The 12,643-nt window shown below is 42.5% G+C and overlaps 1 protein-coding gene across 2 annotated transcripts in view; it reads right to left on the reverse strand.

Moving 5' to 3' along the window:
* SPNS2 (SPNS lysolipid transporter 2, sphingosine-1-phosphate) overlaps positions 1-12,643 on the reverse strand; it is a 92,317-nt gene that overhangs the window by 56,692 nt on the left and 22,982 nt on the right. For both annotated transcript variants that reach the window (XR_011905607.1, XM_072353366.1), the window contains exon 2: positions 8,364-8,429. Coding sequence is in view for 1 of the 2 variants with exons in the window: in XM_072353366.1 (XP_072209467.1) it covers positions 8,364-8,429 (66 nt within the window). In the remaining variant the exon portion in view is untranslated. The remainder of the gene's footprint in view (positions 1-8,363; positions 8,430-12,643) is intronic.

Consider the following 12,643-nt stretch of genomic DNA (forward strand, 5'->3'; position numbering starts at 1 on the left):
CATACAATACATGGCATGTGTTGGGCTGCCACTGAGCAGTCAGTGGCAGGAAAACCTCATTAATTTAGTTAGACAATTAGGATGGATTTGTATTTGTTCTGGTCAATCCAGATTTAGGCATGAGATCCCAGAGGTATGGAGGTTGGTCAATAACGTTGCATCACTGTGACAATACAAAGTGACAGTTCTACAAGGCTGGATTGCCCTGACAAGACTAAAACACATACACACAATCTTAGCTGCTAGTAGAGAAAGTCAGTAATTGCTCCAAGCACTCGTGAAGATGACCACATTTGAAAGAACAGCAGTACTGATTTTCTCTTTGAACACAGTTTTTGAGGATGCTCTACACACATGCTGTCCAGAGGACTGAAAACTGGCCTTGGGGCAGGAGCAGATTCCTAAAGGCAGGAACCTTTGCCCACACAACCTTCACAACCACAGTTGTGCACTTAAACATACCAAGAAATAACAGACTAAAGATGATTATGCAAAATAATCTAAATCCTCCAATCCCCAAATTGAGTACCATGAATCAGACCTAATTAGCAAGAAAATGCTTCAAAACTGTTATTCTCTTAGTAGGAACGTATATCATTTGTATCTGGTACAAAAATAAATCATGTTATTTGTTTCCAGTTTGAGACAGAAAAGGAAGACTGCTTTAACTTCCATTAACCAGTGTGCTATAGGTGTCATTCTGTCTCCATGAAAATACAGTGTTGCAACCATGAAGGTACAGGAAAGAGAGAAGATGCCCTGGAAGTACAACATATTTACTACTAATCAGTTCTTCCCAGAGCTTTTTATAAAGCTTCAAGTTTGTTAGAGTTTGCTTATAAAAGGAAATCCACAAATAAATGAGCAATGCTTTGCTAACCTCTACTGATGAGCTCTTAATGGCTGCTGGTTTTACTTAGAAAGCTGAAGGCAGCCTGTAATGACCAAACATACATAAATAGGCCATATGAACAGCTTGGGCACAGATGAGCTAACTCAATTACAGCTACAACAGGATAAAGGATCTGGAGAAGGCTGCTGCTCAGCTGATGCGCCTGCAAAGGAGCCCTGCAGCTGTTGCCTTCCAGCAAGGCCATAAGCTCAGAGAGATTTTCCAGCTGCCAGCATGAGGGTGATGATGCAGGTGGGATGGGAGTGATGCTGAGAGGCAGAAGAAAGCCTCATGACAGCCTCACAGACACACATCACTCTGCTTTGGGCTGTGTGGAGGGCATGGCGCTGTGCTGCTGCTCTCTCTGGGCAGCCAGAGGGGCTGATTGATTTTCTTTGTTGTTATTACAATAACGGTTCTTTAGGGAGCTGTTGGACCGTAGCTGTCTTGGCGAAATACATGTTCCCTTTTTTTGAAAGGAAAATAGCCATACTCTCATTTTAATTAAGTAATTGGCTATCAACCATCAGAGCACTGACAGCCTCATTACAAACATTTTCTGCTCTGGTCAGGATGAAAGGATGAAATTTGACTTTGCGTCAGTGCATTTATGCTCCTGGTTCAGCAACGCCACAGAAGAGCAGGGGCAGAGCACCGACATCTGGGCAAGGAATCATACTCACAGCATGTGTTTGCACACAGGCAAATAGAAGCACGTCAGGCTTTGGTAGCAAGCTCCTGTCACACTGCTCTTCTACAAAATGTTTACCTTCATATTCAATTGCAGCCATAATCTTCTGGAGTGCTTATTGCAGATCAGGAAAATTGTATGCTTTAAAGCCAATCTAACCTCAATAACTAAGAAAACTATCAGTCTCAGGGGGAGAAAATTCATCTCTATATTGTAAGCTAACTTCCTTCATGGCTCAGATCTTCCTAAACAGACTAACTGGCCTTATGCTGTGTGCCTCTAGTTATCTGGAGGATGGCAAACATTTGCCAGATTAAGCTGAATTTTAAAAGTATTACCCCTCGTTTTTACCCCCTAATTTCTCCCCTCCCAGAGGCCTTAGCATTTCCCATAGACACACAGCTGTGGAGGGAGCACAAGTGTCTCAATACTGCCCTCCATATTTTTACTTCTAAAACACTGCTTGCTGGTCACAAGGAATTTCAGTATTTTTTTTCTGCTCAATTGCCTGTTTCTTTCTGAGATGTCTGTAAAATACAGTGGTACCTCGTGCAGTGACAGCTATACTTGCTATAAATGTTACCAGTCAAAACTGCTTTCATTTTCCAGAGGAACTTTCCATAGTTCTGACTGGAGTTCAATTCAAAGCAGCAGTAGAAGAGAGATGTCTCCCTCAGTTGGAATTTCAAGTTTTCTCCCTTACAGCAGCGTCCATCACTTTGCCTCAGGCACTGACAGCGTGCACCGAATAAGGCGTCCCCTAATGCAAGACCTCTCAAGGAACCTCAGGAGACCACTTCATGAGAACAGAAGAACAATGGCAACAGATCAGAAAGCCTTGCATCCTGTCTGTGACAGTGACAGCATCCAGGTCCTTCCTAGGAAAGTACAAAAAACTCCTTTGCAGGCAGCTGCATTACCCAGAGGCTGCCCTAAGCCCTCAGGTTTTTTCCCCTCCCAAGAATTCATTTAGATTATTATGTTTTATCCCCATGAAGATCTCACCTTTGAAGCTGGGGTCCTACCAACACTCCTGGTGGCACTCATTTCCAGGAGTTCATTGGTGTGTTCACAGTGGTTTCCAGCAAACTGACCTGCACTGACTGCTTTTGCATTAGGAAGAAAACATGAAATGCACAACCTGCCTTATCAAGGCATCCCTTCCTTTGTATGTTCTTATGCTACCTCCCTTATTTTTAAGAATGAGCAACTGAATAATACAGAATACCTTTAAAACTTCTCCTCTAAGAAGGAAATGAAGGCAGGCATGTGAAGACCAAATGTGTGCATGCATTGCTGGCTGAGCTGAACTAGACACACTGACCAAGAGCACTGTGGAAGTGAACTTGCTGTCTAGTTTCATTCTGAGTCACGAATTCTCTACAAGTCAAGGAAGGAACCATTTGTGCTCTCACTTACCCTGTACCTTGAACAACTTCTTATTTCCCAAGTCATTATACTTGCAGTCATAAGCATGAACACTTGCCCAGGTTGAGATGATACAACAGTATAAAAACCACCAAACTGGTAAGGTAATTTAAATGCTCACCTTCTTGCAGAAGTCAAAATACAGTGTCAATATTTAAAAGAAAAAAGCAAAGGTGGCAACTCTGGCCCTTCTGCACTTTTCTGTCTGAAACACACAGTACTGTGCAGATCAGGGCTACATGAGATCCCGCAGCTGGTATTAAACAGAAGTTGTTTAAAGGCACGGCATAATACCAACACAAATTCCATCTTTCAGTATAAAGAGCTTGATTGAAATTCTGAGGTTTGAGGGATATGAGCAGGAGATGAACAGTGTGTGTTAAGAACTATGAGGTATTCAGTTGAAATCATAACTACTTCTCAAAATCTGTGGGAAATCTCTGCCCTCATTATTATAATGAATTACAGAAATGAACACGACCTTGGCAAGAGGTGCCTGAACTACAGCCTAAGGGCGCACATGCAAGTTTCCCTTGAAGCAAGCAGCCCAAATACATGTCCTGTTAGGCCAACAGCTAGGGCAAGCCTTCTTTCAGCAAAGCTGACAGGCTGGGGGATGAACTGTTGTGCTGTGCCAGTGACCACGCAGTACCGTAAAATCAAAACATTAATGAAGGCAAGCCACTGGAAAGTTTCCCTGCTCATGATGACATGTACACTAAAAACACAAAGTGCAACACTGGCTCTAGAATTACCTCCTATTAGAAGCAGTCAAGGACATCTTAGCATCCCTTCCCTCCCCAGCACAGATTACTTACTTTGCAATCTAGAGCTGTCTAGTGATTGCTCGCACTGTAAGCAGCATTTTTATAGTTTGGTCCTTGGTGTACACAGGGCAGGGCTAGGGCACAAACGCATTTTCCCATAACCTGCTCACTGATTCACAAAACTACTTTCATTCCTGATTGCAGAGAGATTTCCAAATAGGCTTAACTGCTTTCATGAAGCAGAACTTCAGATTGCCAAGACTTCTTAGCGTATTGGGCACCGTTGTAACATACAGGAAAAAGGCCTGTCAGAACCTGTAATGGACTTAACATGGATGATAAGGAGGCTCTGGACTATCTCAGCTCACTCTACCTTAATAAGTAAAAAATCTGCTTCAAGGAAGAAGGCAGCTGAGTCTCCCATTAGATCATGTTGAAACATACTCCAGCACAGTGTGCTTACTGGAAAACAGATGGTGTTTCAGTCTGCTAGATTCCGTATTCACTCTTCTACCATGCATTAGTTAAGATGTTTTCAGGCTTCCCAACCATTCAGAAGGCCTGTTTGATCCTACAGCACCTTCCATGCCCTAAACAAAACACTTGCTTGTAAGTCAGTAATAAAATAGGATTCTTTTGGGCAAAGGCTGTCCCTGCTACCCTTGTCACAAGCATTAATCAGGGCACAAGCAATGCCTATGGCCTGGTAGATGCAATCACAGCGCATTGGAGATGCTAGTAACTTTGTAAGGTTGGATCCCACTGCAAGGTCACACCAGGTCATCTCAAAAGGCAAGGTGACTCAATTAGGATGAAGTTTCATTTCTCAAATGATCGGTTCTAACTGCAATTGATCCTTACAAGATAAAACAACCCACAGTAAGTCTTAAGACAGCACGTAGCATTGCTAGGCTTCCCAAGAAAATCAGGGTCTGAAAGGCATTTTGGGGGAATGCCCATCAGTCTCCTAGTAAGTTCTTTCAGAGCAATGGTTACCTTCCAGAACTCTCACTTTATTACATTTCCTTGTTTCTGGCTGATGGTATAAACCTTTGGTTAGCAAGATTTCCTCTAGTGATATCCCTATCCTGATAGGATATCCTTAAGACAGACATTTTTTCCACCACATTTCAAGGAAATCCTTGCCATAACAACTATTTGATGGCTTATAGTGTCTCCTTGCAGATGTACCCACTGTTTCATGCGCCCTTCCTTGACCTTGAGCTATTTAGGCTAGAAAATTAAGGCGCCCAGTAGCTAGGACCAAATCTGTGGGTCTGACCATTGACCTGGTTGAGTGCTGTGTCCAAGAAGTGGATTGCAGTTCTCATTCTGGCTCAGGCTCACACCTGCTGTGTGACTTTGGGCAGGACATTTCTCCCATATGGTTCTCCTGGTTTCCATCTGTAGAAAAGGGCAAGCCTCATTATCCCTCCTGTATATCTCAGGATTTTTTTTTTATATAGAAGACAAGCTGTACTAAGAGCTAGGTACTATTAATACTAGAGCTCTGATTTGCTAAATAGACACTGGCAAAAGACAAGAGCAAAATAAATTCAAGGGCAAGGAAAGCAGGCAGAGAAATAAAGCACAGAAAAAAAAAATAACAAAGAAAGGACTGAAAAATCCAGTGGAAAACAGAGCTCACCAGTGGACATTATTCCTGTGGCCTAAATGTACATGGAAGAAAATGTGAATTAACTAACACAATTTGGAGCAGTTTTTTGAAGCCTATAGTTCTGACAGTCCAAATTGCTGCCCTTTCCCTTTTCCATACATAGGAAAGCCTTTTTGCACTGTTGGGCTTATGGCTGCATTGACTGATTACAGCTGCACAGCTTAAGTAGGCATGGAGGTGTTTCATCACTTTTTGAGATCAGTCAGGATTATCCTTTTATCCATCTAACAAAAGCAACCAGCAAGAAATGAAAAGAAACAATTAAGCTTGGCTGCAGACCTGAAGGACCATTAAGTGCACTTTATTATTTATATGTGTGCACACAGTTCTTCAAAAAGGAAGATCAACACAGAATTTCAGTATCATTAAGAGGCAATTGAGGCTCTGAAATCAGCACAGTTATATGCCTGTTACTCCACAATGCTACTGAGCAAGTAGCAACAGTGATACATCTGTCAGCGTGTCCTCTGCTGTCACAGGATCCTTGTTACAGAGGGTACCATGTTCTGCTCTTTTCCATTATGGATAAGGCTGGAGTGTCCCTTCAAATTTTGCTATAGAGGAAGGTAGCTTCCCTCTAAGCAGTTTTCATTGCATCTCCTAGACAACTAGCAACTTGTATCTTGGGATTAATATAAAACAGGACAAAAATTCAAATTCCATCTCTGCAGTTCTGAAGAAACCAGTGACCTTTGCTTACCAGAGAGCAGGAGAAGCTAAGAGCACAGGACTCTTGAATGTTAGGAGTAAGAGAGCTGCGAGACCAGCTATGCCTGCAAACAGTGGGTTATCATACGAACGCACAGGCCAGCACTGCCCTTGTACATTTCTTTTCCCCTCACCATTTGAATTTTCACCACCATCTCCTCCTAAAGCGCTGTGTACAGCCTTCTTCCTCAGTTAAAAGGATTTCCATTATCATTTTTGTAAACCCTATTTGATGAGTGATATTAACAGTGAATGCCACATTTCACTCCTTCTCATTAACATTGTAAATTAATTTAGGACTCATTTAGATGCAGGATTAACAACTTGAAGACTAATCTACTGTTTATTCAGAGGACACATTCAGGATGAGCAGTCTTTCATCTCACATCACTCAATTAGTTAGCAAGACCATCTCCTGGGAGTAAGATGATATTTCTGACTTTCTGCTTAGACAAGAACTGCTCAAGGTTAAGGAAGAGGTCTGGGAGATACTGATCTTGATCCCAATTTTCTGCAGGTTTCCTCTGCAAACTTGGTCAAACATTTTTATACTCCAGCTCCCCCAATTAGCAGCTTAGAGCAACCAGAGAACAGTCAAAAGATTTTAGGTAGTGGTTTAGGCCAGCATGTCCCTTTCCACCAGGATTAATGGGCCATGTGTTGGCTGCCAAACAGAAACCTGTTAAGCCGAAGTAACAGCCACTACGTTTTTTGTTGTACAACACTAACCTTACTTACATGAAATGGTGTACTATTCTGTGAGCAGTTTTTTCCTGTGGTAGTGCTCTGATTAATACATTTTCATCTACAGTACTATCTCCAGAGCAAGGGCAAAGATAAGCTCTCAGTTCTCAGATCAGAAACAAAGGGAAGATGTTACTCTTCAAGAAAAATTTATTGGTTACACAACTCACAACACACTTAGCAGCAATCTTGCAATATCTCAGTGACTCTGTTGTCAGATGCTCTGTGTGTTTTCTAGAGAAATAAATAACATGTCTTGCAATTAACAAATGAAGTGCCCTGATGGAGCTTAGCTATTGCCTGCTGTCAGTAAATCATCTGCAGAAGGATTTTATCCACTGAGAGGAATGAAGATTATGTATGTGCTTTGGCAAGTGTGGTTTTCTACCAGAATATTCTGTTGCAGGCACTTTGCACTAATGATACACTGAGGATCTGTTCCTCAGAGCACAATAAATAAAAACAAATAATTGCTGTAGAAAAGAACCTGTCAGATGCCCAGTGCCACTTTGAACATGACTGATTGATGCACCTTATAATCAGTAACACTTAGAAAGCTCAGACCCGGAGTTCTGGACATGTGCTGCTTCAGCTTAGCTGAACTCTACTGTCCCATAAGAGACAGGAGAGAATTTTTAAAGCCCTAACATGGACTAATATGAGTAGTTTGTACTGCAACATGACAAGATGCTCTAATTACAGATGAGCAGCCTGACAACCACAGCATCACAATTCTATAACTGCCTTTCAAACAAAAATACTTCTCTCCTTAAAATACTAAATTTGCTGCCAAGCTGGTCCTTTCACCTCTCCTTAAAGATGAAATGTGCTGTCATACATGAGACTGCTACTCAACATCATTGTCTCCCATCCCTTGACAAACCCACTCCTTTAAAGCAGCTCTGGACCACAGGCCAGAAAAGCTGGTTTTTTTCCTAGGGTTGTTCATCTCTGTCTGCAAATGTCTGCAACATTAAAAGGACAGACATCAGAATTTCAATAATTTTGCTTCCTTAAATAAGCATTTTGAATCAATAAGCTAGCATGGATGCAAGCACTGGTAGCCCTTCCTGCAGTTCTCATCCTCAACTATTTTCCTGATGTGTTTTACATTTTTATGTCACACTGTACTCCCAAATACTGCACATCCCGCAGATTCTCTGTAGAATACATGGAGGGCATCACACCTCATACTTACATTACATACATCTTCTGAACGAGAACAACAGAATCCTGCTCTTGGTTTATTATGAGCTTTGTAATCCAGGTAGCACTCTATCTCTTATTTAACTTTGTTACATATAATTAGGTCTAATTCTTGGCTCTTTCTGCTCTCAAGTCATTGAGTCCTCATCTCTTGCCCATCAACAAAGTAAAACAAAACAAACAACAACAAAAACCCACTCTCATCTTCGTTCGGATGTGTTTCAAAGGAAATATGCCAGAGACTCTTACCTGTCTGTAATAAGCCAGCCCCACTGTCTTTGACTCCAAAGTGCTGCTGGATGTCAAGTAACACACCTGCAAGAAAAACAGAAGAACCTTAGTACCGTCACAGCCCTTGAAAAGCATACATCTCAGACACTGTAAAGCATCAGGAAATCATCAAATTCCAGTCTTTTAGACATACAAATTGTGATGTTTGCACATTGGCTTCTTTTCCATATGCACACTCAGTAATTTGCTACTGTAATAGCAGAGGCATGCAGAGAGTTTGGGAGTTAAATCCTCATCTATGAGAAGCTGCTCTTTCTTCTTCAAGATCAAAAATTTTTGGCTTGCTTTGCCTTGTTGCTGTTGTTTGTCTGGCTTTGGTGTGGGCAGAATCCAGATCCCTATCCTTGCTACTTTACAGAAAGGAAACACAATTCTGTATGTTAAATGCTTCAGTTGAGGAGAGCAATGCTGGGAGTTTTCACATGTAACAAGTTCTGGGCAGCCCTCGCTTCCAAAACAAATCAGTAAAGTCAATTTAAAATAGCTTAACAAAGATGAGTAAGTGACCAGCTACTTAGCTTTAAAGCAACCACAAACAATGTTTTAATCTAGTCCATCGCCCTGCTTATTTCCAGAGATCTCTTCCATCTAAACTATGGTGCAATTCTGTGCTCCTAATCACATGATACACACATGTCCAGAGCTGCCTCCACCTCCCTGCCTGCAGCAACATATTCCCAGCTATGCCAGAATGCCAAACAGGCACATTAAATCACCAGAAGTTAACAGGAGAAACAGCCTGAGATGTGCTAGAAACCATAGCCTCAGAAAGAAGAGTTCTTTTGGATTTGCACCAGAAACCAAAACAGCAAGTGCAAGGGGCCATAATGATGTGTACAAAGTGAAGCATAGGAAGCCTTTCTGGACATCACAAAGAAATTACCTGACCAGTGACAAAGACAATTCTATAGTACTTTTCTTCACAGGAGATCATAATGTATGTTACAAGCTTGAGCTGCTATAGCCATAAATGAAATATATTTAGGACACTGAAGAGCAGTCACCTTGGCTTATTCCTTCAATTTTATTCAGATGCTGGAGAAGGAAGTGTGTTTTGTGGATAGTCAGTGCAATAAGAACAACATAGCACTGCAATTATAAGGCCTGCATGAACCTGGAAGAAGATCTCCAATGATTAAGAGAGATCTGCATGTCTAATTGGTATGAATTTCCTACTCCAAGCCAATTTTATATTCTCTTTGGACTCCAAGTGTTTTGATATGGGATTTAGGGCATTAAATTAGTGGCAGCAGCAAGCAGATGATGCAACATATCTGTGGAGTGATAGGAGTTACTCTGTGCTGTGGGAATTCTGCTCAGCACATGGGGAGACACTCCTCCCTTAAATTTGCACAGCTCTGTTTTCACCTCTGCACGGTAATGACTCACCCCAAAATTTAATAAGATTCAGGGATACAATTAAGCAGTGACAGACAAGGGAGAATACAGTACAAAGGTAGAGCTTTTGATTTTCCCTTCTGCTTCTAGAAGATGGGAAGGCAGACAGCTGGATCCAGATGCAGATTCTGGACTACTATCATGCTGCAGACAAAGATGTGCTCCTGAGTGTCTCCCAGCACCCAATGCAATCCAAGCCATGTGTGGCTAACAAGGCCCCCTCTGGATGGAAGTTCATACCTAAATGTCTGGAGGATCTGAAAACAGCCATGAGCAGTTCATATCCAGACACTGTTCTCCCTGAGGCTGTCTCCCAGCAAGGCTGACTGCCATTTGAGGTGGCTGCATGATTACATGGCACATTAGTGCTATCACTGGTTATTTCTTAGAGTAAATTCGGAGTTCCAAAGCCTGAACAGAGATATATGAAACACAGTGCCAACTTTCCAAAGCACCCTACCAGCTGAACCAGACACTATTAATGCTGATGCAGAGCTTGGAACTCTATGAGTAGAAATACAGACAGCAGCTAACCTGGTGTACTGATCAAGATGGGCACAGAGACAGGATTTGCTGAGAAACCCACGCAGAGGGATGATTAGGACTGTTCATGGGTTTAATTCCTTTAGCCCTATCTAGGTTACTTTACTGGTCCTGCTCTAGTGTTTAAGTACTTGACAAAGACACCAGGGCAGTTATCAGATTCTTGTGGGTAGTGGGCATGAATAGGACTTTAAGAGCCGTTTGGGTGTGGAGAGTTAGATAGGGAGAGAATGTCAAGTAAATGCAGAAGAAGAAAGTGGCTGACCTCATCGACATTCAGTGTCAGAGGGTTTCCAGGATCTAGTCAGGATCCAGGGAACTGTTGCCACCCATTCTTTAGTGGTCATTTCACAAACAGCAAATTTAAAAGACCCAGTCCCAAGGCTTTTGGAATTTAATAGCCTTGGTTATCTCTGATGTAGAGGAAATGCTTTGGGAAAGAGGTTTCCTGGAAGTGCTCAGGCCAGGCTTTAGACAGGGGTGGGAGGTGCTGACCATGCACAAGGCAACTTTGCCTACTGACCGGAGCTACAGGAAAACAGAAGCTGCAGGAAGGACATCTGATGCAGGGTAAAAAGCTGCTCTGAAAAGAGAGACATCTTAGTGCAGGAATTTTTGTGTTAACCATCGTTTATAGAACCACTCCATAGCAGAGCCAGTGTGAAAAGAGCCTTGGTAACCCTTTATATTTAAATGCAATGTGGGCTCTTTACGTAACCACTGCTACATTTTTACATGTATAAAGCATTGCAATGGTACAAAGGAGCGTTCATGAGCTAAGCCACAGTGAAATTACAATTTCAAAGCAGAAAGGCATTATAGCTTCCCTTGGGAGAGCCCCATTTTCTACTCACCAAAACAAAGCATCACACTTTGATTTCGAACTACTTCTAAGGCACGTGCAAAATAGAGAGTTCAGCTGCATATGGAATGAGAAGCTACAGAAACAAAGCTGCAGGTTTTCAGCTGCATCGGTAATGCAAATGCTGGTTTTTAAATTCTGCTTCTGTGCTGTGACACCATATTGGGCAATAGAGTTTAGTCAAAAAGCACAAGGTTTTTAAGGGTATCTTTTACTGGGGGAAAGTAGGCTCCTTCCAAGCACACATGAAGCAGCTGGGCACTGATAACATTACATGTGGCCCCAGCACCTTCTCTCTGCTCCTCCCAGTGTTGTGTTCCCTGGCTCTTCCAGGGAAGCGTTCCATCCTCTCAACCATTAGACACAAACCACCTTGTTATCATCAGGCTCTCCTTCCATGCACAGCCCACTTCAAATAACACATTCTGCAGCACTAGGAGTGGTGTACACACCTGCCTGTTCAGAAACATGTGAAAAGATTAGGTGGGGAGAGGTTTATTCTGAGGTCTCTGTGATTATATCTACACTGCAGCCCTAAGGTGTGACTGCAGTTCACACAGATCAAATGAGCTGGCTTCAGCTCAGCCACCCACTAGCTGCTAAACACAAGCTTCACAGTTTGGACCCTATTTATGTACTCAGCTGCAGAAAGCCATGGTGGTAGCCCTGCTGACCTTTGTACCCCAGGATTAATTCCCACTGTTACTAGAATTAGCAGGTTGAAAACAAAAGTGTGGTACCATCTTCTTTGGATTGTCATGAAACCATTCCCTGTCCTACATGCAAAAAGAAGCAGGCCTGCTCTTTAGGTGTTGCTAAATGAGGGGTGATGTCCTGCTTGAAAACATTGGCGGAGCTTCCTTAGGACACATGCACTGACTTACCTTCTGTAAAACTAATTTCCACTGTTGCATGACATGACAGTGTGCATTGATGAAGCAAGCCCTATTTGGTTTTGAAATAGCGTTGCAGAATCAGAGGGAAAAAAACAAACAAAACAAACCCAGCAACCTGACAAATCAAAACAAGGGTTTCCCAAGATCTCCTTACACTGGAATTCAAGAAATTCCTGACCTAGAAAGCACTGAAAAGAAACTGCCAGCACCCACAGCAGCTTGTTTAGAACGGGGTTTCCCTGAGTAATAAAGAGAAGCACTGAAGAGACAAACCCAGCACATCAGCTCAAGCCAAAGCTCTGAATGAGCTAGACTGCCCAGGCCCAGCACTACAGGCACTCGCAAGCCATGAAACAGCTGCTCAAATATCTGCCAACAAAACTCCAGAACAAAGAAGTGTGAGGGTTCAAAGCCTTCACAGACATGGATGGTGTCAGAGGTGGGAGAGGCCGCCCACTGCCTGTGTGCACCAGAAGATAACTGGGTGAATGCTCAGCTCACCGGGTTGTGTCTGCAGGTCGGAACCATCAGGACGCACA

The sequence above is a fragment of the Excalfactoria chinensis genome, chromosome 19 (assembly GCF_039878825.1).
Source record: "Excalfactoria chinensis isolate bCotChi1 chromosome 19, bCotChi1.hap2, whole genome shotgun sequence".
Taxonomy (NCBI): Eukaryota; Metazoa; Chordata; class Aves; order Galliformes; family Phasianidae; genus Excalfactoria; species Excalfactoria chinensis.